The sequence below is a fragment of the Elgaria multicarinata genome, chromosome 1, assembly GCF_023053635.1.
Source record: "Elgaria multicarinata webbii isolate HBS135686 ecotype San Diego chromosome 1, rElgMul1.1.pri, whole genome shotgun sequence".
NCBI lineage: Eukaryota > Metazoa > Chordata > Lepidosauria > Squamata > Anguidae > Elgaria > Elgaria multicarinata.
Genome location: NC_086171.1, coordinates 106,495,051 through 106,518,246, shown reverse-complemented (window position 1 = coordinate 106,518,246; position 23,196 = coordinate 106,495,051). Strand labels below are relative to the sequence as shown.

Sequence of the window (23,196 nt, the reverse complement as noted above, 5' to 3'; positions counted from 1 at the left end):
AGCAGGCAGAGGACCAGCCTGGCAGTGCAGAGAAGAAACTTGGTAGGCTCCTCTAAGGGGCAAACGCGATGTGACATGGGAGGACCATGTTATTTTATTTATTTATTTATTACATTTTTATACCACCCAATAGCCGAAGCTCTCTGGGCGGTTCACAAAAATTAAAACCATGAAGAGCATAACAACAACAGGATCTCCCACAATTTTAAGAAAAGGGGGGAAGCAGCTGCCACCCCTCCATAACTGATCAGAACTGTGGTACCAAGGAGGGAGTTAGCCCTGTCATAGAATCATAGAATAGCAGAGTTGGAAGGGGCCTACAAGGCCATCGAGTCCAACCCCGTGCTCAATGCAGGAATCCACCCTAAAGCATACTTGAAAGATGGTTGTCCAGCTACCTCTTGAAGGCCTCTAGTGTGGGAGAGCCCAAAACCTCCCTAGGTGACTGGTTCCATTGTCGTACTGCTCTAACACTCAGGAAGTTTTTCCTGATGTCCAGCCGGAATTTGGCTTCCTTTAACTTGATCCCATTATTCCGTGTCCTGCACTCTGGGAGGATCGAGAAAAGATCCTGGCCCTCCTCTGTGTGACAACCTTTCAAGTATCTGAAGAGTGCTATCCTGTCTCCCCTCAGCCTTCTCTTCTCCAGGCTAACCATGCCCAGTTCTTTCAGTCTGTCCTCATAGGGCTTCGTTTCCAGACCCCTGATCATCCTCATTGCCCTCCTCTGAACCCCCTGCAGCTTGTCCCCCCGTTCAGTTTTCACGATTCCCCCCACCCCTGCTAATGTCGCTAAGAAACTTACAGGTACCAATAGATCTAATAGAAGCTCTGGCGCACAGGCAGCAGGGAAGGAGGATCTTTAATCAAGAAAATTGTGAGGGGAGGGTCAACTGTTCTCCCCTAGCCCTGAGGTGCAGTTCTGGTTGTCTCCCTCTTCCCTATCAATTGCTTACAAAACCAGAGAGACTCCTTACTTGCACCCTCAGCGACAAGTTGTTGTGTGTGTGTGTGTGTGGAGTAGGCCTTGAAGCAATATAAGGGGCAATGGCACACAATTTATCGCATCACCTGGGATCCTGAATTCTCCTAACCCCGGATTCCAGTCTGACATAGGGAGGCTACGTGCCCTACTTTACAGAAGACAGGACTGTTTTTAGGTGTCCTCTATCTGAAGGGCTACCGAACACCCACGATTATTTCTCTTGACTGTCCCTTTCTTTCTCACAGAAGATTATCAACAGAAGAAGCTACAAGATGGGCAGACTCTTTTGATGTCCTCCTGTCCCATAAATGTGAGTAGAAGTATATTTCTCCTGCAATGCCTCAGTCGCCCTCCCGCCTTAGCAATTTATTTATTTATTTATTGCATTTTTATACCGCCCAATAGCTGAAGCTCCCTGGGCGGTTCACAATGGCTTAGTGATAAGACTTATATGTTAATCGCTTCATATAGGCCTTGAGGAGCCTGGGGGATGGAATCCCATTCTCTTAAGGGTATACCAGACTGTACACTTATGGTGTACTGTAACCTACAAAGCCTTACACGGCTTGCAACCACAATACCTGAAAATGCCTTTCCCGACATGAATCTACCCGAACACTATGTTCAACATCTAAGGTCCTCCTCCAGGTGCCTACTCTGAGGGAAGCTCAGAGGATAGTGATGAGAGAGAGGGCCTTCTCTGTGGTGACCCCCCAACTGTGGAACAATCTCCCTGACGAGGCCCGCCTGACACCGACATTGTCATCTTTACGGCGCAAGGTCAAGACTTTTCTCCCAGGCATTTAGCAATATGTAATGAACGTGGGTCTATTTTTTGGGGGGGGGCTCATCGTTTTTAAAGTTATAGTGGTTTTAAATGTATTTGTATTTTGCTTGTTTTTGTGGTTTTTAATTTTTGTATATTGTTTTTATCTTATGTGAACCGCCCAGAGAACTTCGGCTATGGAGCGGTATACAAATGCAATAAATAATAATAATAATAATAATAATAATAATAATAATAATAATAATAATACACTTTGGGGATTTTTAGATGCGAGTCTTAAATTGATTCTGTCATGTGACTGAAAAATCTACACCGATGAGAAAATAAGTTTGATTTTTCTTCTGCATCATATCCCACATTGAGAATATTCCCAAATAGCAAAAATAGTGTACAAGTGTCTCAAACGGTACTTTTTAGAGACACAACACATTACGTAGTGTTAGAAATCGCCATGTCTTAGGGGACAAACTATGTTATGGGGCAACCATGTTTGTGTGTTCATGTATAACAGAGGTGGGCAACTTGCAGCCCTCCAGATGTTTTGGCCTACAGTTTCCATCTCCCCTAACAGGCATAGCCAGTAGTGAGGGATGATAGGAGTTGTAGACCAAAACACCTGGAGGGCCAGAGGTTGCCCACCCATGGCATACAAAGAGGAGAGAAGTGGGATTTCCCTCCTATTAATTAATTAATTAATTTTACAAGAGAAAGGGCCATGCTGATAAAGAGAGCTGTTCCTTTATGAAATTCCCCAATTTCATCTTCCAACAATCTGTCACTTCAGGAACCTTTCTTCTCAATGGCTCATATTCAGTATCTGGTGGAGGATGGTGAGATAAGTTTCAGCTCTTCTCTCCAGCATGTCCCTTTTGCTACAAAGGTTATTCTTCTTCCAGATTATATGAGAACAGGGCAAGACAAGTAAACAGCAAACATGGCTACCCTCCTACAAGCTCCAACACACCTGAATGTTTGCCCTTGTATTTTCGCCCTCCGTTGACTTAGCGTTTGAAAGCCTTACGTTTCATTCATCTTCACACCTCTCCTCGGAATCGCTGTTTCCCCCCACCCCGCAAATCTGATTTGTACCTCCCCTGACAATCTATTGGTTGTTCGCAGGGACACCTCGCCCTGGCACGCCTCTTCCCTTTCATCAGCAATGATGAACACTGGATTGAGTACGATGGGATAAAAATACACGTAGAGAGTCGAGCGCATTGCTGGGGGAAAAACGTTCCTTCCCTGCACTTGGAAACCTCGCAAAGACGGGGGGGGGGGGGGGAAGAGGCGAGATCAGGGCAGGGCATGGACGGCGTCATCTGAGTCCTTTGCATGCAATGCACCATGACAGCGGGCTATAATAACGCTGGTGTGACGGAGCTCTATGCCTAGTTTGGCCCTAGTTGTCCCCTCCCTCTCATAGGCTTGGACTCAGACTTGGTCAAGCATAGACTAGAACCATGGAAATCAATGGAACAAGGTGGTTATGCCTAACTTAACTTCCACTGGTTTCATTTGGTCTACTCTAAGCATGACTATGGGTTAGATCTAAGTCTGGATCTAACCCATAACGTTTAGTGATGTGCTATCGCCTTACTAGGAGTTTTTCTCTCCCCCCCCCTTTCCTTCACTCCACAGCACAGTGTGCAGTAGGCAAAGGTGGAGAAGATCGCAGCATGATGGCAATATGTCTTGTAGCAACTTTTGCTAGACCTCACAGGGAAGAAACAGGGACACTGTTTTTTTAGCTGCAGCCCCTCGTCTTCTCTTATACCTGGTAAAGATGGGCAGCTCCACCCACTACACGCACACGCACACACACCATCAGTTCTGTGTTTCCCCCACAATCTTTAGATTCCAACTTAATGATGAGTTCTGTGATTTTTTCAAAGCTGCCTAACAAGTTAATTAAGATGAATGGGAATTGGGCATTCAAGTCTCTAAGGTAGGCTGCAGATCTCCTCCCACACCACTGTTCAGTAAGAAAAAGCTACTTATTTCAGTTGTTACACAATATAATTTATGTTAGAAAAGAAAAACCCACGACCTGCAATTTCCATATAAACTTTATATAAATCCTCAACAGCATATAATCAACAGGCTCTCCATCATTTAAAAATGAACAATTATCCCAGCACTAGTCATGAAAATATTATTCTGTTCGCCTGACATATCACACTGGGGAGGCCCAGATGTCTGCTGATACTGGATGTATGTAACCTGCAGCTGTGATCTTTCAGAACCTGCAGTATGTTTTAGGTAGCTGTAGCTATTGCCTTTCTATTGACACTCCGTAACAAAATACACACACAATGCGTAGGGTGAGGCCTTTTGCCATACAGAGAAGTACCATTCGAGAGAGGATAAAACAAGCAAAGTTTAGGTGCGGTCACAGACAAGGCCCTTTCTCTTGTCGCCATCAGCATTCAGTGGAGCGTCCACCATAGTTGGGACATAGAGAAGAGCCAGCCTTTCAGATCGTAGGGCCTGGGCAGGCTGAGATGGGAGGAGGAGGCGGAGGCGGAGGAGGCAATCAATCTCTAAGGTATTTCTAAAATTTTAAAAAAAATGAATTCCTGGAGCCAAGGCCTTTAAGGCTTCAAAGGTCATCACCAACACCTTGAATTGTGCCCTGGAAACTGGTAACCAGTGCAGCCCTTGCAGGACAAGCGTAATACGATCCCATAACTGAGCACCCACCAGAATCCTTGCTGCTGCATTCTGGACCTACTGCAGTCTCCAAAGGCTCTTGAAAGGGAGCATTGCAACAATCCAGCCCAGATATAACTAAGGCATGTGTCACCATGTCAGGTTCAAAGCTGAGTCCAGAAGCACTGCCAAACTACATTCCCGATACTTCAAGTGGAGTACTAGCCTATCCAGAGCAAGTTGAATTCCAATTCCAGAGGTCATTTGTCTCTGGGCCAGAAGTACAAATGTCTTGTCTGGATTAAGGCTCAATCTGTTTGCCATCATCCAGCCCATTACTGAATCCAAACACCAGTTCAGAACATCCACAGCTTCTCTGGTAGCTGGAAATGGGGCTGGTGGTGGAGGAATGCACAACCCAGGCTAGTGTTGTTGTTTTTAAATGACAAAAGCAAGCAAGCAAGCAAACAAACAAACAAAAACAATATAAAATGGAGGGTGTTTGCTTCCAGAGAGGAGGAAGCCCTGCTGGATTTTAAAGGATGTTATGCAGCCTGACTGGAAAAGGTCATTGCCTGAGATTTTGGAGAGTCATTGGCCTAATCTGCACCAAGCAGGATGTTGCACTATGAAAGAGGTATGTAAAAGGCAGGAGCCACACCAAGCAGGATATAGTGGTATATGGTATGCATCAATGGGCCCCAACAGTTGTCAGTGCACTTCAATACCACTACAAAGCAGTAGTGTGGCTCCTGCGTGGTATATATTGCTTTCATACCACTTTCATAGTGCAATATCCTGCTTGGTGTAGATTAGGCCATTGCCAGAATAGATTATACTAAAATTAGAGGGGCAATTCTCTGATTCAGTATAGGGTAGCTTCTTTTGAATGATTTCCAGCTTTATATGACTGAACACTCCCACACTGGAATGGTCCAATGGGAAGCAAATGGCCTCCAAAGATTACAAAAAGGAATTTAAAATAATCAATTTTAAATGTCCTTTTAAATCCAGGGGGGAAGCTGTTGTGTGTATCACCGGTGATGTCATAGCAAGAGGTGCCTGTGACCATGACACAACCTCAAATCAAAATGAAAAAAAACACACACACAACCCAATCTGGTGCAATGCTTGAAGAGACTAGCATGACTCAAGCAGTGTTTTAAAATGCAGCCAAGAGGAGGCCGCGTTGTATGGAACAACGTTAGGAGATCTAGTATGAATCAATGGTATTTTAAAGGGCAGCCTTATTTCAAGTGATAAAGGAAGGAAGAAAAAAACCAGAGAAGAAGGACAATTGCGAAAAGGGAGTTAAGGGCAGGGCCGGCTGCTTGGTCATTGTTATTTTAACTGCCAGGGATGCGGGAGGTGCTTGTGGGACTTTCTGCCTCATGAGCCAAAATGACTTGCCTGGCTTTGGGTATTATGCACTTGATTTGGGTAGTTTGGGGGTGGGTGGGGGCACCATTTTCTGCTCCGTCTCAGGCAGCAAAATATCTTGGCCAGCCCTGGGTATAGGGCAGGTACAGAAATCTGCTGACAAAAATAGGCTTCTAGAGTACGTCATCTCCCTTTAAACCAAGACTATTTTTATCTGAGCTGGAGGGGGAGGTGTTTGTGCACTTGGTATTGTTTGAAATCTCTATACCAAATACTTGTATGCTATTTTTAAAGCCAGTTAGCAAACGTATACAACTCACATGCTCAGCTGATGTTGTTGCTTCAAATCTCCTAGCCAAAGAAATAGTGGTGTATTGTCTGCAAGCCATTATGGTCAAATGCTCCCCACTTCTGGGGGGGTGGGGTGGGCACACAGAACTTTGTTTTTATTACAGCTTGTGGAATTCACCACCACCAGATATGTCAATGGTGCTAGCCTAGGGTGAAGACAGATACAACCAATTTTAGAGCAGTGAGGCTGGTTTGGAAGTGTCCTCACCATGTTCTATACAAACATATTTATTTATTTATTATATTTTTATACTGCCCAATCGCCGAAGCTCTCTGGGCAGTTCATAAAAATTAAAACTTTACTCCTGGGGCAAAGTTCTGGAAAAAAATACTATAAATTTGCAGTGTGGTCCAGATTGAAGAATAATAATGGAGGTGGGGAAGTTGATTGGCGAGCACCTGTGATGTCACCCAACACCTCTCTCCCAACCTCTTGAATGGTGTTGGAGCCGCTCAAGGGAGGGGCTGTGGCTCAGTGGTAGAGCACCTGCTTTGCATGCAGAAGGCCCCAGGTTTGATCCCTGGCGTCTCCAGGTAGGACTGGAGAAAATCCTGCTTGAAACAATACTGGTCTGGATGGACCACTGGTCTGATTTTGTATAAGGCAACTCCCTATCTTCTAACAGGTTTTTTAATGTTTTTTTTTTAAAAAAAATATAAGGCAAAGAATGAATGTATGAATGTTAAAGAGAGACAGCTGTCCTGAAACACAAGGAGAGGACTGCTGAACTAGCATTTGGCTTGCTAGTTATGTATGTCTGCTATATACATTCAAAAGCTGGGCTTGTCTTGACGAAGGGTTTGCCCCGGGGTGGATTTGGAGTGGCGGCAGGTCATCTGCATGACGAAGCTGCCATCTCGAAGCCATCTAAGGGCAAACCCCTGAAACTCCGCTTAAAAAAAAGTCAAGCACTTACCTTGACTTTTCTTTGCTGCAGAGGCATATCACAGCCGATGGCGACCCCTGATTGGTCGCCATCAAATGGACAGGGAAGGGGGCAGACCTCCGGGAGCTCTGAGTCAGGAGAGCCGGGTCTGGGCGACACGCGTCCTTCTCTTCCTCCCCCTCCGGCTGCCCCATACCTCCCCCCCCCATTTTTTAAAAAGTTTTTTTATCTATAAATAAATTAAGAAATGGGTGGGGGAGAGGATCAGGGCCCATTCCTCCCCACCCCCATTTTTTAATTTTTTTATCTGTAAATGCAAAACTTCACATTTACAGATAAAAAAAAAAAAAAATTAAAAATGGTGGGGGGAAAGGAACGGACCCCGTTCCTCTCCCCCCACTTTTTATTTTATTTACAGATAACAAAAATAAAATTGGGGGGGGGGGGAGGAGGAACAGGGCAGCCAGAGGGAGGTCAGAGGGAGAGCCAGTTCTGGCTCCAAACGTCCCTCTCTTTCTCTCCCCCCCACCCCCGGTGCTCGGCGCGGCAGCAACTCCACACTCAGGCTCCTTCCTGTGCAGATGCTGGGAAGGAGCGCAAATGCAGGAGCCCGGGGCCTCGTGGCGCCAACGCACCACCATCAAGACAGGAGCCTGGTCTCACCTTAGGCATAAACAACCCACTGTGACTACTTTTCAAATGCTGCCTTGAGTCTTCGATGTTTTGAAGGGCTGTCAGTGACAGTTAAGGAAAACATGCTCCCCTCTCTCCTACCCATTAGCGCTGCTGAGGCTTTGCTTTCCCAGAATTAGCTGGAAGTGGAATAAAACAGAGGTTCTATACAAGCACTTAATGTAGCTATTACCCAGCCCTCACCCCATCCGTCTTATATTTACTCACGAGTATGTCCCATTGAGGAAAGGCCTCTATGATAATTAAAAGTTTCCCTCTGGTAAGTTCAGCCTGTCTCATTGTTTCTTGATGAGTGCAGGCAGGGGATTAGTAATAACTTGCCTCTTAATTGAAGAGACTCTCCCAATTGTCCAATGCCAATTTCTGTTCCTGGATGGGGAATGTTAGTTGCTGATTTCCTCTGGTTTTTGTTTTTGTTTTTTTCTTATAGTGAAACAATACTTATTTTCCTATAAACAATGAAAACAATAAAAGAAAAATCGGTAATTAAAGCCCTCTTCCCCATGGGAAAAGAAACTGACATTGAAGCAATGGGGCTTGTTTGCAGGCCTTTTTGATTAATCACCCCCCATTGCACTGTGGGGTTGCTATGTGATTTCCAAACCCAGAAACTATAGGCAAATCGTGCATTAAACACCCCACTGACAACCTAACTGTTACTGGATTTGGCCTTTGCTTTGTTTTCAAACTATAGTTCCAGTATTTAGGAAGTTTTTGGCTGCCTGTTAACTACCCATGGCTGATCGATACACTTCAAGCAAAGCATACACCAACATTTGTTTTAGGTGTATTCAATTTTGGTTTTGTACTAACAAGAATTTAGTAAAGGAAATTGGGTATTGAATATTCAAAATGGCCACAGAATACGCCTGGCATGCAGTATAGAAAATGATGAGTTTAATTAACCCACGTTTTGCTGCTGTTGCGTCCCAACCAGGTCAGTGAATACATGTGAATACAGTGATTTCATTACCATTTCTACACTTGTACGCAACAGGAAGAAATAAAATGGGTTATACTTACATTTAATTCTCCAAAATGTATTGAGCTGTGTGGTGTAGTGGCTAGAGAGATGGACTGGGAGCTGGGAGATCTGGGTTCTGGACCCCATTCGGCCATGGAAGCTCACTGGGTGACTTTGGGTGAGTCACAGACTCTCAGCCCTTAAAAAAGGGGGGAAAAGGGGGGATATAAATACAATAAATAGTTTACAATATCTTTTCACCAACACCGAGGACACACCTTCCTTTCTTTTTTCTTCCGTTATCAGGTACTTCTCCCCCCTTGTTATACTTGCAGACAGGAGATGTTTAATTAAAATATAAAGGAACCTTTAAAAGCCTCAATAGTGCTTTGGATGTCCTCAGTAGACAGGCTAGTGCCGCAATATTTTCTTCTTCTTTTTTAACCTAAAAAATGGGCACAAACTAGATCTGGAGGGGGGGAAAACCATGAGAGCACTAAACAGAAAACAGTGGGATACAATGAGAAGACAACATCACCAGAAGCTCTGTAAAACACGAGTGATGAAAAGATAGCAATTCCAGAGACGGCTGGTGTGGACCAAAATAAGAAAGAGTTCTTTCTACTTGGCACAGCTGAACAGTATGACTCGTAACAGTATTGCACTAGGAATCATCATCATCATCATCATCTATATTGACTTGTAAAGGAGTCATCACTTGATGTTGCAGCCATCAAGATGAACATATCTCTGACAATTGACTCTCCCTTGCTGTAAAATGTGTTATCTTCCCTGTGTTCTAGGGACTGGGGCAGAAATGGGAGAGAGGGAGAAAAAGAGATACGTGACCATGAAATGACAGAGAGGACTTGCTCTCCCTGTAGATTTCATGCCCAGGAGAGATGATCTGGCTAGACAGATGAAGATTCCTTTTGACAGGATGCTGGAAGAGACACAAAACAACAACAACACATCTCACACCGCATCGCTCACAGGGTTGGACACGTGGCTCAGCATTTGTCCAACGTGTAGCAGGACAGTCTGTCCTTTAAATCCTCAGCCTGATTGCAACAGTCAGACATGGAAAAAAAAACATGCTTGCAATTGCTTGGGCTCACTTTGGGAAAGTTTCCCCCTCCTTCGATCAGTCCTTCCTGCTCTTTGGTTGGTGTGTGTGTATGACCTCTACACCCTTTGAGCGGTTCCACTTTCTCTCCCTCCACATCAATCCCATTTTTCGTGGGGGGGGGGGGAGAGGGAGATGCTGGAAATTCCCATTATGCCTCAGTTATGTGAGGCTGCCAAGATTCAAAGCACATGATCTAAACAATGCTATTGTCCTTGGAAAGTCAAATACCTGTTAAAGCTTTTTAAAGCACTGGCTTGTTGACATGCCAAATCTGACTTTGAGCTCTCAGTCCTTGAAAGTGGGTTGACTAAGGTAGGGTGACCATATGAAAAGGAGGACAGAGCTCTTGTATCTTTAACAGTTGCATAGAAAAGGAAATTTCAGCAGGTGTCCTTTGTATATATGGAGGACCTGGTGAAATTCCCTCTTCATCACAACAGTTAAAGCTGCAGGAGCTATACTAGAGTGACCAGATTTAAAAGAGGGCAGGGCACCTGCAGCTTTAACTGTGGTGATGAAGAGGGAATTTCACCAGGTTCTCCATGTATACAAATGACACCTGCTGAAATTTCCTTTTCTATGCAACTGTTAAAGATACAGGAGCCCTGTCCTCCTTTTCATATGGTCACCCTAGACTATGGGCCAAAGTAGCCATCTTGTGTTTTTTTTAGAATTCAAGTTCCTGCCCCTTTCACATATAAAACAGGGAAAGTGGGTGTCTAACCAAAAGGGGGTGGAGGGGGGGGAAGACGAATGCCTTCCCCACATGAGCTTGCCTGGCACCTGTGTTACGATCTTTTCAGTGCCAAGTGAAGACAATTTTATTTTCCTGAGCATTTTAAGAACTATTTTAGCACTTTAGATCACTGTAGATTCTTTGGTTAGAATGTGCTGCACTGTTTTTGCCCCCTGCTGCTGGTTTTACTTTGTGTTTTTTTTTAAATTTATTGTAATTTTACATATATTTTTTTAAATTTAATTGTATACTGTTCAGAGAATTTTGGTTACTGGACAGTCTAAAAGTGTAATATATGAATGAAATCAATCCCTGGGCTTTTCTACACGAAGTATTTATTGTGCGTGGTCATTCCCTACCATGCATTCCCATTGCTTATGGGTTCTTTAGATGACACTGAGCATCATCACACGAAGGAAAACCGCATTGTGACCCTCCAGATTCACGACTGTATTTAAAGAGTACTTTTGGCAAGTTCTTTTAGAGCGAGGAAGATGTGGTATTTAATTGTAAAAGCAAAAGTAGCCACTTCTTTCACTTATGTATTTGGGCTATTCCGCTATACCACAGCACTACCTAGAGGTCATAAAGCAGGAAAGGAAACTCTCTTCTTGTAGTGCTCAGTTCTGCAATGATGCCGAAAGTAGATACAGTGGATTAACAGCCTTCTGTAGAAAAGCTCCCTCTGGATCTGCACACTCCTACATATTTGATAGGTGTTCCACATCATGTGATTCTTGCCACATGCAAATGAGGTGGATGGAATTTACTAGGAGGGAGATAACTATGGAAGAACAGGCAAATGAAAAGAAAGAATGGGCATGAGAAAAGTTAAATAAATTGACAGAAGACAGACAGAGATGTTATTAGAGACTAAAGCTGAGCAGAATATCCCCCCTCCATGTTTTGTGGGTACATTTGTCCCCTGTGAAAGGGGAGGGGCAATATCTGGCAACTTTCAGGGAGACGGGCAAATTATAGGAGCTTTCATCTTGCCTTCAAAACAAGGCGGTTGCGCTTTCTCTTCTTTTTTTAACAACAACAAACCCTTCCCGTGCTTCAAGTGGTAGCTTGGCTGCTTCATCGACATTCCTGGGACAAAATACCCCTGGGAACAATGCTACAGCATGGCTGACAGCATCATTCCTGCAGACATATTCTGTCCCAGGAACACTGCCAGAGCAGCCAAGCTGCCGCTTGAAAGGGCAGCCAAGCTTTCTTTGTTGTAAAAACAAAAGCCCTGCTCTGTCCACCTTGTATTCAAGGTAAGACAAACAGTTCTGAAATTTGCCTGCCACCTGAATATTAATCCTACCTTGGGGGGGGGGGGCTTTCTCACACAAAATGAAAGGTAGCTACCAGGAGGAGGGCTTTCTCTGTTGTGGCATGTTGCCCCTGAAACATGAGACATAAATACATTAGGGGCACAAGCCTATGCAAGCCTAAACAGCTTGGGGCCAGGTTATTTGAAGGAACGCCTCCTCCCATATGGGAACGCCTCCTCCCATATTATCTGCCCGGACCTTAAGATCATCTACAGGGGCCCTTCTTTGTGAGCCCCTGCCAAAGGAAGTGAGGCAGCTGGCTACTAGGAGGAGGGCCTTCTCCGCTGTGGCACCCCGGCTGTAGAACGAGCTCCCCAGAGAGGTCCGCCTGGCGCCTACACTGTGTTCTTTTCGTCGCCAGCTGAATACCTTTTTATTTTCTCAGTATTTTAACACCTAATTTAAATTTGGCTCTTTTAATTCTTTATTTTAATCCTATATCAATTTCTGCTGTGTGGTTTTATCCTGGTTGTGCTTTTTATATTGTATTTTGTATTTGGGTTCTAGGCTATTGGTTGTTTTATTATGTTCCTCATGGTTTTAATTTTTGTGAACTGCCCAGAGAGCTTCGGCTATTGGTCGGTATAAAAATGTAATAAATAAAATACATAAATAAACAGACCAGATTTACCAAAATTGCTGGTCCAAATATTTGGGCCCACCAGGAATAGCCACCACCAGTAGTAATAATAAACAATAGCAGCTACATATCTCATCACCCCTGTCTTGATATCTAGCCATACAAATCGACTGATGTGCCATGCCTCACCACACTGAATCTCTCTCTCTCTCTCTCTCTCTCTCTCTCTCTCTCTCTCTCTCTCTCTCTCTCTCTCTCTCTCTCTCTCACACACACACACACACACACACACACACACACACTTTGCTGATCACTGCTTGAAGAACTGGGAAACTCAGCATGGTGACACATTTTGGATTATTAGATGTGACTGTAGGAGAGACGAGGTGGTGGAGATGCAAGGCTGCTGTTTGCAACTGTGGATGGCCGTTTCCCGCAGTGTCTTGTTTCAGCTTGTATGAAATACAAATAGGCAGGTGAAAGACGGATAGAGCTTGGGAGTTAGGGATAGAGAGAGAGGAGAAGGAAGCAGAGCAGAAAAGGAGAGTAATAAAACATCAGCAGATCTCAAGCAACCACTGAGTACACTGAGAGCAGAAGAGCAGCCAGAGGTCTGCGTAGGGTCTCCTGCCTCCAGCTGCTGATCCCGCCCTCTTGACTTCTCTAGACTACTTTCGGGGGCAAAGAGGTCTTTCTCAGCGTATTCATCATGAGAAAGCACTCTCCTTTCATCAGAGTCTCTGCTCAGCTGCTCACGTCCGCTGGCAAGCCTTCTGTTTCCGGAAAACCCAGCGAGGATGTTGGAAAGTTGAGAGTGAGAAAGCAGGGAAAGAGAACGTCAGGAAGCACATGATGGAAAGCCGTATGCAATTACTGTAAAATTAAACAAAAATTCCCAAGAGGGAAGCCGGGAAAAGCCGTGGGATTGGAAAAACGGAAGAGTAGTGAACTTACCTAGGTTCCTGGTTTCCCTACTGAAGCCAGAGTTTCGTTCCCTTACACCAGCCTGGTGCCCTCCAGATTGTGTTGGACTGCAACTCCCATTATTCCGGGCCATTAATTATGGGAGTTGCAGTCTGAAACATCTGGAAGGCACCAGACTGGGGAAGGCTTCCGTACACTTTCCTAGTTTTCAAGTTGGCAAAGTTTGGAACTGTGCATGAATGACTTGCCTGCCTCTCTCAAAATGCAAAGTGTAGACTTTAGCTGACAACGAATTGGGCCTGGACCTAATGCACGGAAAGAACCGTGATCACATGTCAGTGAAAAACACAGCACTCACTACTGGATTTAAACTGTATTTGCATATGTGGAATATTAAAAACGAGCCAACCTATAACATCCATTGCAAAGCACTCACAGAATTTCAGAACAAATCAGAAATCCTAAAAGTTTGAGAGGAAAGAAGGTGGAGAAGGAAAGGAGAAGCCTGCTGAGGGGAAGTTCTCACGTTATCCTCTTGTCATAATACAAACAACTATAGAGGCTATGCTCTGTACCTGCCACGGCCTTCCTCTCCCTAGCCACACTGTAAAAGTAGGAGTGAGTGAAGTTAATTTCAGATACATTGAATCTCTCACTTGTTCTTTATTTCAGTGATTTTAACATTAAGATGTTACGTAGAACAGATTTGTCTTAAATGTGTGCTGTAAAATCAGATATGTGACCAAGGCTATGTTCGGGTGGGCACGCCCCCTTGGTACTGGACACGCCCCCTTGGGGGCGACCATGTTGCCCTCCTTTTTGGTTTCCAAAATATGGTCACCCTACCATAGTTATCCTAAAGACAAATTTGGAAATGGGAAAAAATACATCGAAGGATTCTTACAATAATATATGAATGGCCTGTATTTCATTAACCCCACCACCACCATAAGCAGTGAGTGCAAAGGGATCTTGGTTAACATAATTAACTTGTTCCATAGGTTTCAATGGGACCTAGGGCTTCATAAAATCATAGAATAGCAAAGTTGGAAGGGGCCTACAAGGCCATCGAGTCCAACCCCCTGCTCAATGCAGGAATCCACCCTAAAGCATCCCTGACAGATGGTTGTCCAGCTGCCTCTTGAAGGTCCCTAGTGTGGGAGAGCCCACCACCTCCCTAGGTAACTGATTCCATTGTCGTACTGCTCTAACAGTCAGGAAGTTTTTCCTGATGTCCAGCTGGAATCTGGCTTCCTTTAACTTGAGCTCATTATTCCGTGTCCTGCACTCTGGGAGGATCGAGAAGAGATCCTGGCCCTCCTCTGTGTGACAACCTTTTAAGTATTTGAAGAGTGCTATCATGTCTCCCCTCAATCTTCTCTTCTCCAGGCTAAACATGCCCAGTTCTTTCAGTCTCTCTTCATAGGGCTTTGTTTCCAGACCCCTGATCATCCTGGTTGCCCTCCTCTGAACACGCTCTTTACTGAGATGGTTAGCCTGTGTCTCAACAGCATCACTTCAGATGACAGGTGGGAGAACCACATGACTGACTGACTTTTCTTACACACATACACACACCATTCCTTGCATGTAGAAAGCTAGCATGCCAGGAAGAAAGGCTGAGCTGGAACCCTTATGTCTGACATGCTGGTTTTCTAGGTGGAAGGAGTGTTATTGTATGGGAAAGTATTCAGTTTTGTGAGACTGTTGTAAAAACCCAAATACAGGTTTATCACCTCTGTGAAAACTTGGTTAAGGCACAATTCCCTTTAATTGGATCAGAGCCATTTCATTTAGTGTGCATTGTACTGGGAGAGTATGCCATTCTTAATAGACTACTGAGCCGCAAATGCTATTCTAAAGGTTAATCTTTCTCACTCCTTACACAGTATACAACCCAAGATATTCTAGCACATTAGTATCATAGTTACTAAGTACTGAGAGATAAGGACACTTTCATTATCTACCTAAAGCCAGCAGCAAGCGCTTTGTGTTCTTCTCTGCCTCTCTGTATTAAAATGGTAATGATGAGAATGATCATTCTGACACACAAATGGAAGTTACAAATGTGTTCTAACTCAGGCACAAACTCCCATTCAAGCTCATTCAGGGGTCTTGGACAACCCATGGGGGCTGTTGTGTCATGCCAGGTGCAGTGCCTGCAGGTGCCCGACTTAGCGAAGCTTGTTGGGGTGGACAGCAACTCAACAACAGCCCAGGGCTTATTTAAGGGTCACTGCCAACTTCAACAAGCCATGCAGCTTGGAGTCACACAATATGGCAACCTGCAATGGTGAGGGTAATTAGGCAAATTTCACTAGCATGCAAACGGTGTGCATGGCGGGCGAAATAAGTCACCCTGGTATATTTCCTCCACCTTGATCATGTGAACCTAGTCATTGGGAGAGGGAGAGGGAGAGGGACAGAGAGGGGGGTGGCAAACAAAGCCAGCATACAAGAGAGCCTTCTCTGTGGTGGCCCCAAACCTCTGGAACAAACTTCCATCAGAGGTCCGCCATGCACCATCCTTGCAGGCTTCCAGGAAGGCCTTAAAAACATTTTATTCACCCTGGCCTTTCCATGATGTATACTGTTATTCCTGCTATTGTTGTTCCTCTTGGTTTTATGGTTATAATTGCTATTTTACTGCGAACATGTTTTTATTGCTTTTAATATTTTAATATTTTATGTATTTTGTTGTTGTAAGCCTCCTTGTGAGGGCCTTTGCCCTGAAAGGCGACCAAGCAATGTTTTAAATAAATAAATAAATAGATAAATAGGTTGGCCCTTCCATTTTTTTTTTAAACACAGGCTATACATAATGGAACATTGAGAAAGCACATACACCATTTTGGGAAAAGTACTCCAAAGACTGGTGTGTCTCCCCTCCCTCTCCCAGTTTTTAGCAGTGAAAACAGCATCTACATTTGGCCCTAAACAAACCGCTTTCTTTTTTTTCCAGATGGAGTGGCTGCATTTCGTGCCTTCCTGAAGACAGAGTTCAGTGAGGAAAATCTGGAATTCTGGCTGGCCTGCGAGGAGTTTAAAAAGACACGGTCAACCGCCAAGCTGGCTTCCAAGGCCCAGAGAATTTTTGAAGAATATATTGATGTGCAAGCACCCCGAGAGGTTAGGCTGGCTGGGAATGATGGGACATGTAGTCCATCACATCTGGAAGGCACCAGGGTTGGGGAAGGTGCTTTTGTTATAGAAATCCAGGCTTTGGTGTGGAGGACTAAGTTTACGATCGTGCGTGCATTTACTTGGAAGTAAGACACAATGAACACAGTATGACTTATTCCAAGTAAACATATATGGGATCAGGCAGCAGGTCCTTCATGCCGTATAACGACACAGTAGGGCTCTCCAACATGGTCCATGGGAACCTGCAATGGCACCATGAAGCTCTCTGTTCTCTGGCCTTTTAGGAAAAATAAAAAAAAAATCTTAGGAAATGTTATGGTAGCCTCTTTTCTCTCCCTTTCTAGCTTCTAGGTTTGCTCTTTCTCTCCCCTCTACCTTGCCATTTCCACCTCCCAGCCTCTAGTTTCATTGGCCCCATTCAGAAGACACCTTACACAATGGCTTTAACCATGGTGGTTAAGCCAGAAAGCCAGGCTGTGTTCAGAAGACACCTTAAACCACGGCTTTAACCATGGTGCATAAAGCAAAAAGCCTTATTCACCACGGTTAAAGCCGTGGTTTAAGGTGTCTTCTGAACACAGCCTGGCTTTCTGGCTTAACCACCATGGTTAGAGCCATGGTTTAAGGTGTCTTCTCAATGGGCCCATTATTTCTCTACCCGCTCCCACCTTTTTAGCTCATTTTTGACAACGAGGCCCACGACAGCCATTATATGGCTAGCCACATCTTCCATGGGAGCTATTTTGTGGTGGTGCGCCAAGCAGTTTCTCAAATTCCCAAGTGTGACCACAGGGCCAAAGAGGTTGCCCACTCACCCCCTGTGATATAGAGCTTCTTTAAATGAACGATTTATAGCATGCTCATTACTGGCTACTCATAGATGTTCACCAGTCCTTTTGACGGCACCCTCAGCCTCCTGTGCATCTCCGGTTCCTTTTCTCAGCTTTAGTGTCACAAAATAAACATCAGAAAACCCGACCCTTCTGAGGCGGCACCATAAAATGCCCACTAGCGGGCGCTGTCCCCCTGAAATGTACAGGCCACGAGGTCGTTGCTCTCTTCTCTGTGTAATTGTGCTTGTTTCAAATACGGAAGAGAACCTGGAAGAGAGCAACTTTAAGGAAACATGATTCCCCCTCCCCCCATCTGAAGAAACCCATAGATTCGGAGACCCAGATGACTCAGAATTTAATTTGCTGTTCTAGGCACGGATGCTAGTGCTGAAGTTAACAACTCTCCATTATTTTACTGATCCATCAGCCTGTTTGGCGGGTGATTTTACCAGAATCTGGAAAGCCAATACATTTCAGAGGTAGCCCAACCCAGACTCTTTCGCAATTGAACCTAATCTTTGACCCTCTCCCACCTCCCACCTCCCAGTTCTGTCAGGCTCTGCACCAAGTTCTGCCCCCAAACCCACCACACCCTACCCCAGCTCCATGCCTTAATCACATTTCCTTTTTTTAAAAGAAATCAAAAGTTGGCAACGCAAGTTAAAATTCTGCGTGGCCACAAACATGGTATTGATTGAGCCGAATTCACCTGAGCTTATACTTTCAACTCCAGAGTACTGAATGACCAAAACCACTGCACTTAGGGGGAAAGTGGCCAGGATGGGGGGTGGGATAAGAATTTCCCCCCTATAAACTACCTTCATGTTTTCCCCCACAGGTGAACATAGACTTCCAGACCCGGGAGCTGACAAGAAGGAACATACAAGAGCCTTCGCCGTCTTGCTTTGACCATGCCCAGGGGAAAGTTCACAGCCTCATGGAAAAGGACTCTTACCCCAGGTTCCTGAGGTCCAAAATTTACACAGACCTGCTGTCTCAAACCCAGAGGAGGCTCAGCTAGAGCAGGAAAGGGGGTTCCTCCTAAAGACCACGAGCTTCCCGCACCAGCCAAATCCATTCCCATATGTGAACTTCAATTCATTGGTGTTACAATGGCAGTAGAATGAGAGGGGAAACGGGAGAAGCGTGGGGAGAATGGGCTGTGTGCCTGTGTGAAGCATTTCACAGCGCAAGTCCAACGCTCTTGTTGAATGCATGTTCATGCCTATGTTTGTTTGTTTTTAAACTGAAGCACATGCACACACGTAGCAGCAAAAACCTTTGCAGCGGATCCTGTTTTTAGGGGCATAACATCTGGCCTACATCTCACGCTGAATTCACCAATCACAAAGCCAGACTTCCTAACATTTTACTACCCCAGCCTAGGCAGGATCTACACTACTGCTTTATAATGGTTTATAACAGTACTGACAACTGCTGGGGCCCAGGACACTTCCCACATATCATTTTCAAACCGCTTTCAAAGTGTTCTATCCTGCTTGGTATAGAACTGGCCTAGTCTGTCGACCATCATCTGTGCTGATCAAGGCGGCCAAAGCAGATCCATTCCAGATCGAGTACCTGCCAGAACAGGCAGGGGCTGGCATTGTCAGGGAGCTTCAGCGGTCTTTGTCCAGACATTGAGGACATCATGTTGAAAGGGCAGTCCAAATTAGGGTAATTCAACATCGGCCAGCATCAAAGGTCAGGAGCAGCAGGAGGATACAGGATGCTGGCAAGCAGGTGGCAGAGGTAGACAGGCAAGGCTAAAACTTGATGCCGTTCCAGGTCTAGCCTGGAAGCATTTATATCCAAGTTGTGGAGAACAAACAGGCTGTCTCTTGGGGCGGAGCAAAGCAGTGGCTTGAGGGGACAGGACAACTACAACCGCATTCCCCGTGAGTAGCTTGCCACAAGGGCCACTCAGCCTGCAGATAAGGAAGCTCTGGATTCAAGTCCAGACCCACCCTGACAGGAGGCCCCACAGCACCAAGCCCCATCACATCTAGGTAGAAAAGTGCGGCTCCCATCGCTTCTCTGTCATCGCTCCGTCGTCGCTTCCTGAGAACAGGAAGTAACGAGGCCCATTCAGTCCAGCAGGAGAGAGCAGCAACCGGAGTTCCTCTGGGGGTGTGTGTGGTTGTGGCGCAAGGAAGGCCAGAAGGGGCGCAAGACGCGCAAGAGGCAGACGACGCAGTGTGAGCAACTGATGAGTGTCTAGAAACGCGCGTGCAGTAAAACGCTCGTCAGATGGAGCTTACTGTTTTCCTGTACATTTGGACTGTTACCAAGATATTGATGAAGTAAGGGAGGGATATCACTCTGATGGGCTGAGGCCTACGAGAGCGTTAAAGTTGTGGTTTAAGCTACCGGACTTGACCAAACCCCTTGGTTAAAACAAAAAGACTCAGCCAGGTCTCCTCTTTTCATGGAATTGTAGCAGCCTCTACTCCTTAAAAGTGTTTTCACCCCAGCCCAGCCCAGCCCTCCCTTGATTAATATGGCTAGCGCTGTTATTGAAGAAATGGATTGGTTGTCCAGGGTGCTAAGAATTGGGTGTCGGTGACATGTCTTTTGCTCAATAGAGCACCAACTTGTATTACATAAGCAGGAGTGGGACAGGATAGGTAGCAAGTTGTAAACCGGGGGGGGGGGGATCTACACTACTGCTTTTAAAGGGCTTTAAAGCACTTTGAAACCTGTATATGCAGTGTGTCCTGGGCCCCAACAGTTGTCAAAACTGTTATAAAGCGCTTTAAAGCAGTAGTGTAGATCCCCCCCCCTCCCAGAGATCATGCCAGTCTCTCATAAGAGCTCTACAGAAGCAAAGAGGCTGTGGCCTCCCCAATCATGTTATTCCATGGTCCCATTGGCCTGTTAGAGCAAGTCGGTCTCTCATTTTCCCCACGTAAGGGGAGAGTGGGAAAGAAACAAGAGGGAGAGAAACAGCTTTTGCTGCAGCAGAGCAAGAGACAGGGGCTGCAGCTTGACGGTGGCACTTTTGCACCACGAACCCCTGCGTTTGCGCTCCTCCACATCCACTCGCATCCCCATTTGTTTGTTTTTTGTCTTCCTTTTCCTTTTCTTTGGAGGAGGTGCCGTGCCCGTGCACCGGGGCACCCGCACTTTGTTGCATCCCCATTTTTAAAAAACCTTTTGGCTTCCCCCCATGCCGGAGAAGCTCGCTGCCCCCCCCGCCCCGTCTGGGCAGAAGGTGACCAATCAGGGTTCACCATCTGCCCAGACACGCCTCCGGAGCAAAGCGACAAATGGCAGATGCCGTTGTCACCTCGCTCCAAGAGAAAAAAGTCGCAGTAAGTCCCCAACTTATTTTAAAACCGGAGCTTCATAGGAATGCCGCGGGACGGCTCCTCGATGGCAGCTGCATCATATACATGACCTGCCACCACTGGGGAGCCACCCTGGAGCAAACCCCTCGTCAAGACAGGCCTAGTGATAATTGCAATCCTAGGGGTGCACATGTATAGCTCCATCAGACAAGCATTTTATTGCACCCTCGTTACTGGGCACTCACGGATTTTCATGGGTCCCTCTCACGACATCGTCTGCCCCCTTCTAGCCTTCTTCTTGTGACAAAACACACCTGAATACGTCCCATTTATTTTTAAAGTCGGAAGTTGCCACCATCTCCTGCAATGTGCAGGAGAAGCAGCGGGATCAAAACGGCCCACGTGCAAGTTGTGTCCTCTTTCAAAAGAGGAAGTAATGAAGGACAAACGTGCGGGCAGAGAAGCGACGGTAAGCAAACGTGATTTTCCACTGTGATGACACTCATAAAGCACGGTTATAAACTGTAGCATAGAGCTCTGGTTTGGTGAGGTGGGGTTGAGGATCTCTTAACAGAACATTCTCATCAGCATCCTCGTTTGTTGCAAAGCGCCAGAGTTAAGCATAAGCAGGAGAGGTTCAGCTGTGTTTCCCTACTCCAGGCACAACTGCAATATGAAGTGTGTAAGGAAGGGGATAGGAGGGTAAATAACCACAGTGTTGTGAGTGTGAGAAGCTGAGTTTGCAGCCCACCCACATCCAAGGGGGACGCAATCCTACACGAATGCAAATGACCATTCTCCTGCTTTCATGCACCAATGGATAAAAGTGGCACTGAATTCCACCATTATATTATTTATCATCACCACTGACTGTTATTATTTACAGATTGATGTTGGTGCTCTGTAAACACACATGAACACATTGTTCAAGGGGAATTTGCTTAGGGAAAAAAATCTTTGCCAGCTGAAAATCCAAGTCTTGATGCTCTATCTGAGTGTGTAAATATGTCTAGATAGATAGATAAGATAGATAGATATTAGACCAGGGGTAGGCAACCTGGCGCCCTCCAGATGTTTTGGACTACAGCTCCCATCAACCCCAGTCAGCATGGCCAGTAGTCAGGGACTATGGAATATGTGGTCCAAAACATTTGGAGGACATCATGTGTCTACCCAAGTATTAAACATTATGCAGCACACATCTATCTCCTCTAAATACAGCAGCTTGCCTAATTATATATGGATATGCATATGTTGTATTTTATTACCTAAGAAACGCAGCTTAAAATAGACTTCACACAGACATCTGCTGTGTCTTAATGCTACCGGCCTCTGCAGAACAAATATTTCAGGACTCTGTACTGGTGGGATTGGATGCGGTAGAATCTTGTCAATAAAGAGAAAGCGCAAAGAAGCAGGGCGCTAAAGTGAACAGGCTGCAAGTAGGAAAAATGTCTACCTATCAATGATACCATGGTGCACTCTGACCCCACCTGAAAAATTTGCAGCACGGAAAACAGGTGGTGCGCTCTACTGCCTGTGATGCTGGGGCGAGGTGGTGCTGGCTTTGTGCCACAGCATTTTCATATTCAAACACCTCCACTCTCCTGGCGTCTCAAGGTCTGCACAGACTCACCTGGTGATGCCTCTGTAAGACACACACTGCATTCAAGTGACAACTAGCATCAGCAGGAAGATGACTCACAGGACAGAAAAGCTTCCATATACAAGACAAATCACCCACCAAAATAGCCAGTATAGTTTTTGGTGGTGTTGTTTTTCCTGGCTTAGTGATAGGACTATTTTGAAGCTTCCCAAATGCACTAAACCAGATGTGTGATAGCCCAAGACATTTATTGCCAGTGGAAGCAGAGAAGCCAAATGGTGTTCCTTGTGGTGGTATAAAACTAAACTAAATATGGATGACTTGCTGCCCTTTAATGATACCCCCAAATCTGTTGCTGGAGGCAGGCCCAAGGATGTCAAACACAGTGGCGGGCATCAGGGGTGGGGGTGGGGCGGGGGATGCAAGATGAAGTGGAAGTAGTAAGCAAAATGTGGACTATAAGGATTGGGTGTGCTGACTGGGAATGGTGGGAGTTGTAGTCCAACACATCTGGAGAGCACCAGGATTGGGAAGGGCAATACAGAAGTTTTAACAATACTGATCAGTTCCGGAGCAATCTTATTTACTAGCAGAGACCATTTCAGACTTCTGCTAAGACCCCCACACAGACTGTTGCAATTGGTCAACATATGCAGCAGGATCATCTGATGTCACTTTTCCTGGACTATTATCACATCAACATAAAGGTGGGCGATTGCATGAAAAAATTCCAGAAACACATAGACACTAGTGTGTCAAAGAAAATGTTAATCTAAAACCCCTCTTCCTGGCATGCGCCAGGGAGCCTTTTCATTTCATTTTATCTGTGGTGTGGGAGCATTCAAAAATGCAATCCCTCATCTACCAGTCTGAGCGGCGTAGCTCGGGGAAAAACTTCACCATGCTATTCTGCTGCCTTAGAAGATTCGCTGC

The 23,196-nt window shown here is 45.4% G+C and overlaps 1 protein-coding gene across 2 annotated transcripts in view; it reads left to right on the top strand.

Moving 5' to 3' along the window:
* RGS8 (regulator of G protein signaling 8) overlaps positions 1-18,545 on the top strand; it is a 47,340-nt gene extending 28,795 nt beyond the window's left edge. For both annotated transcript variants that reach the window (XM_063117175.1, XM_063117184.1), the window contains exons 4-6: positions 1,231-1,295; positions 16,353-16,519; positions 18,206-18,545. In XM_063117175.1, coding sequence (XP_062973245.1) covers positions 1,231-1,295; positions 16,353-16,519; positions 18,206-18,388 — 415 coding nt within the window. In that variant the 3' untranslated portion in view covers positions 18,389-18,545. The remainder of the gene's footprint in view (positions 1-1,230; positions 1,296-16,352; positions 16,520-18,205) is intronic.
* The last annotated feature ends 4,651 nt before the right edge of the window (positions 18,546-23,196 follow it).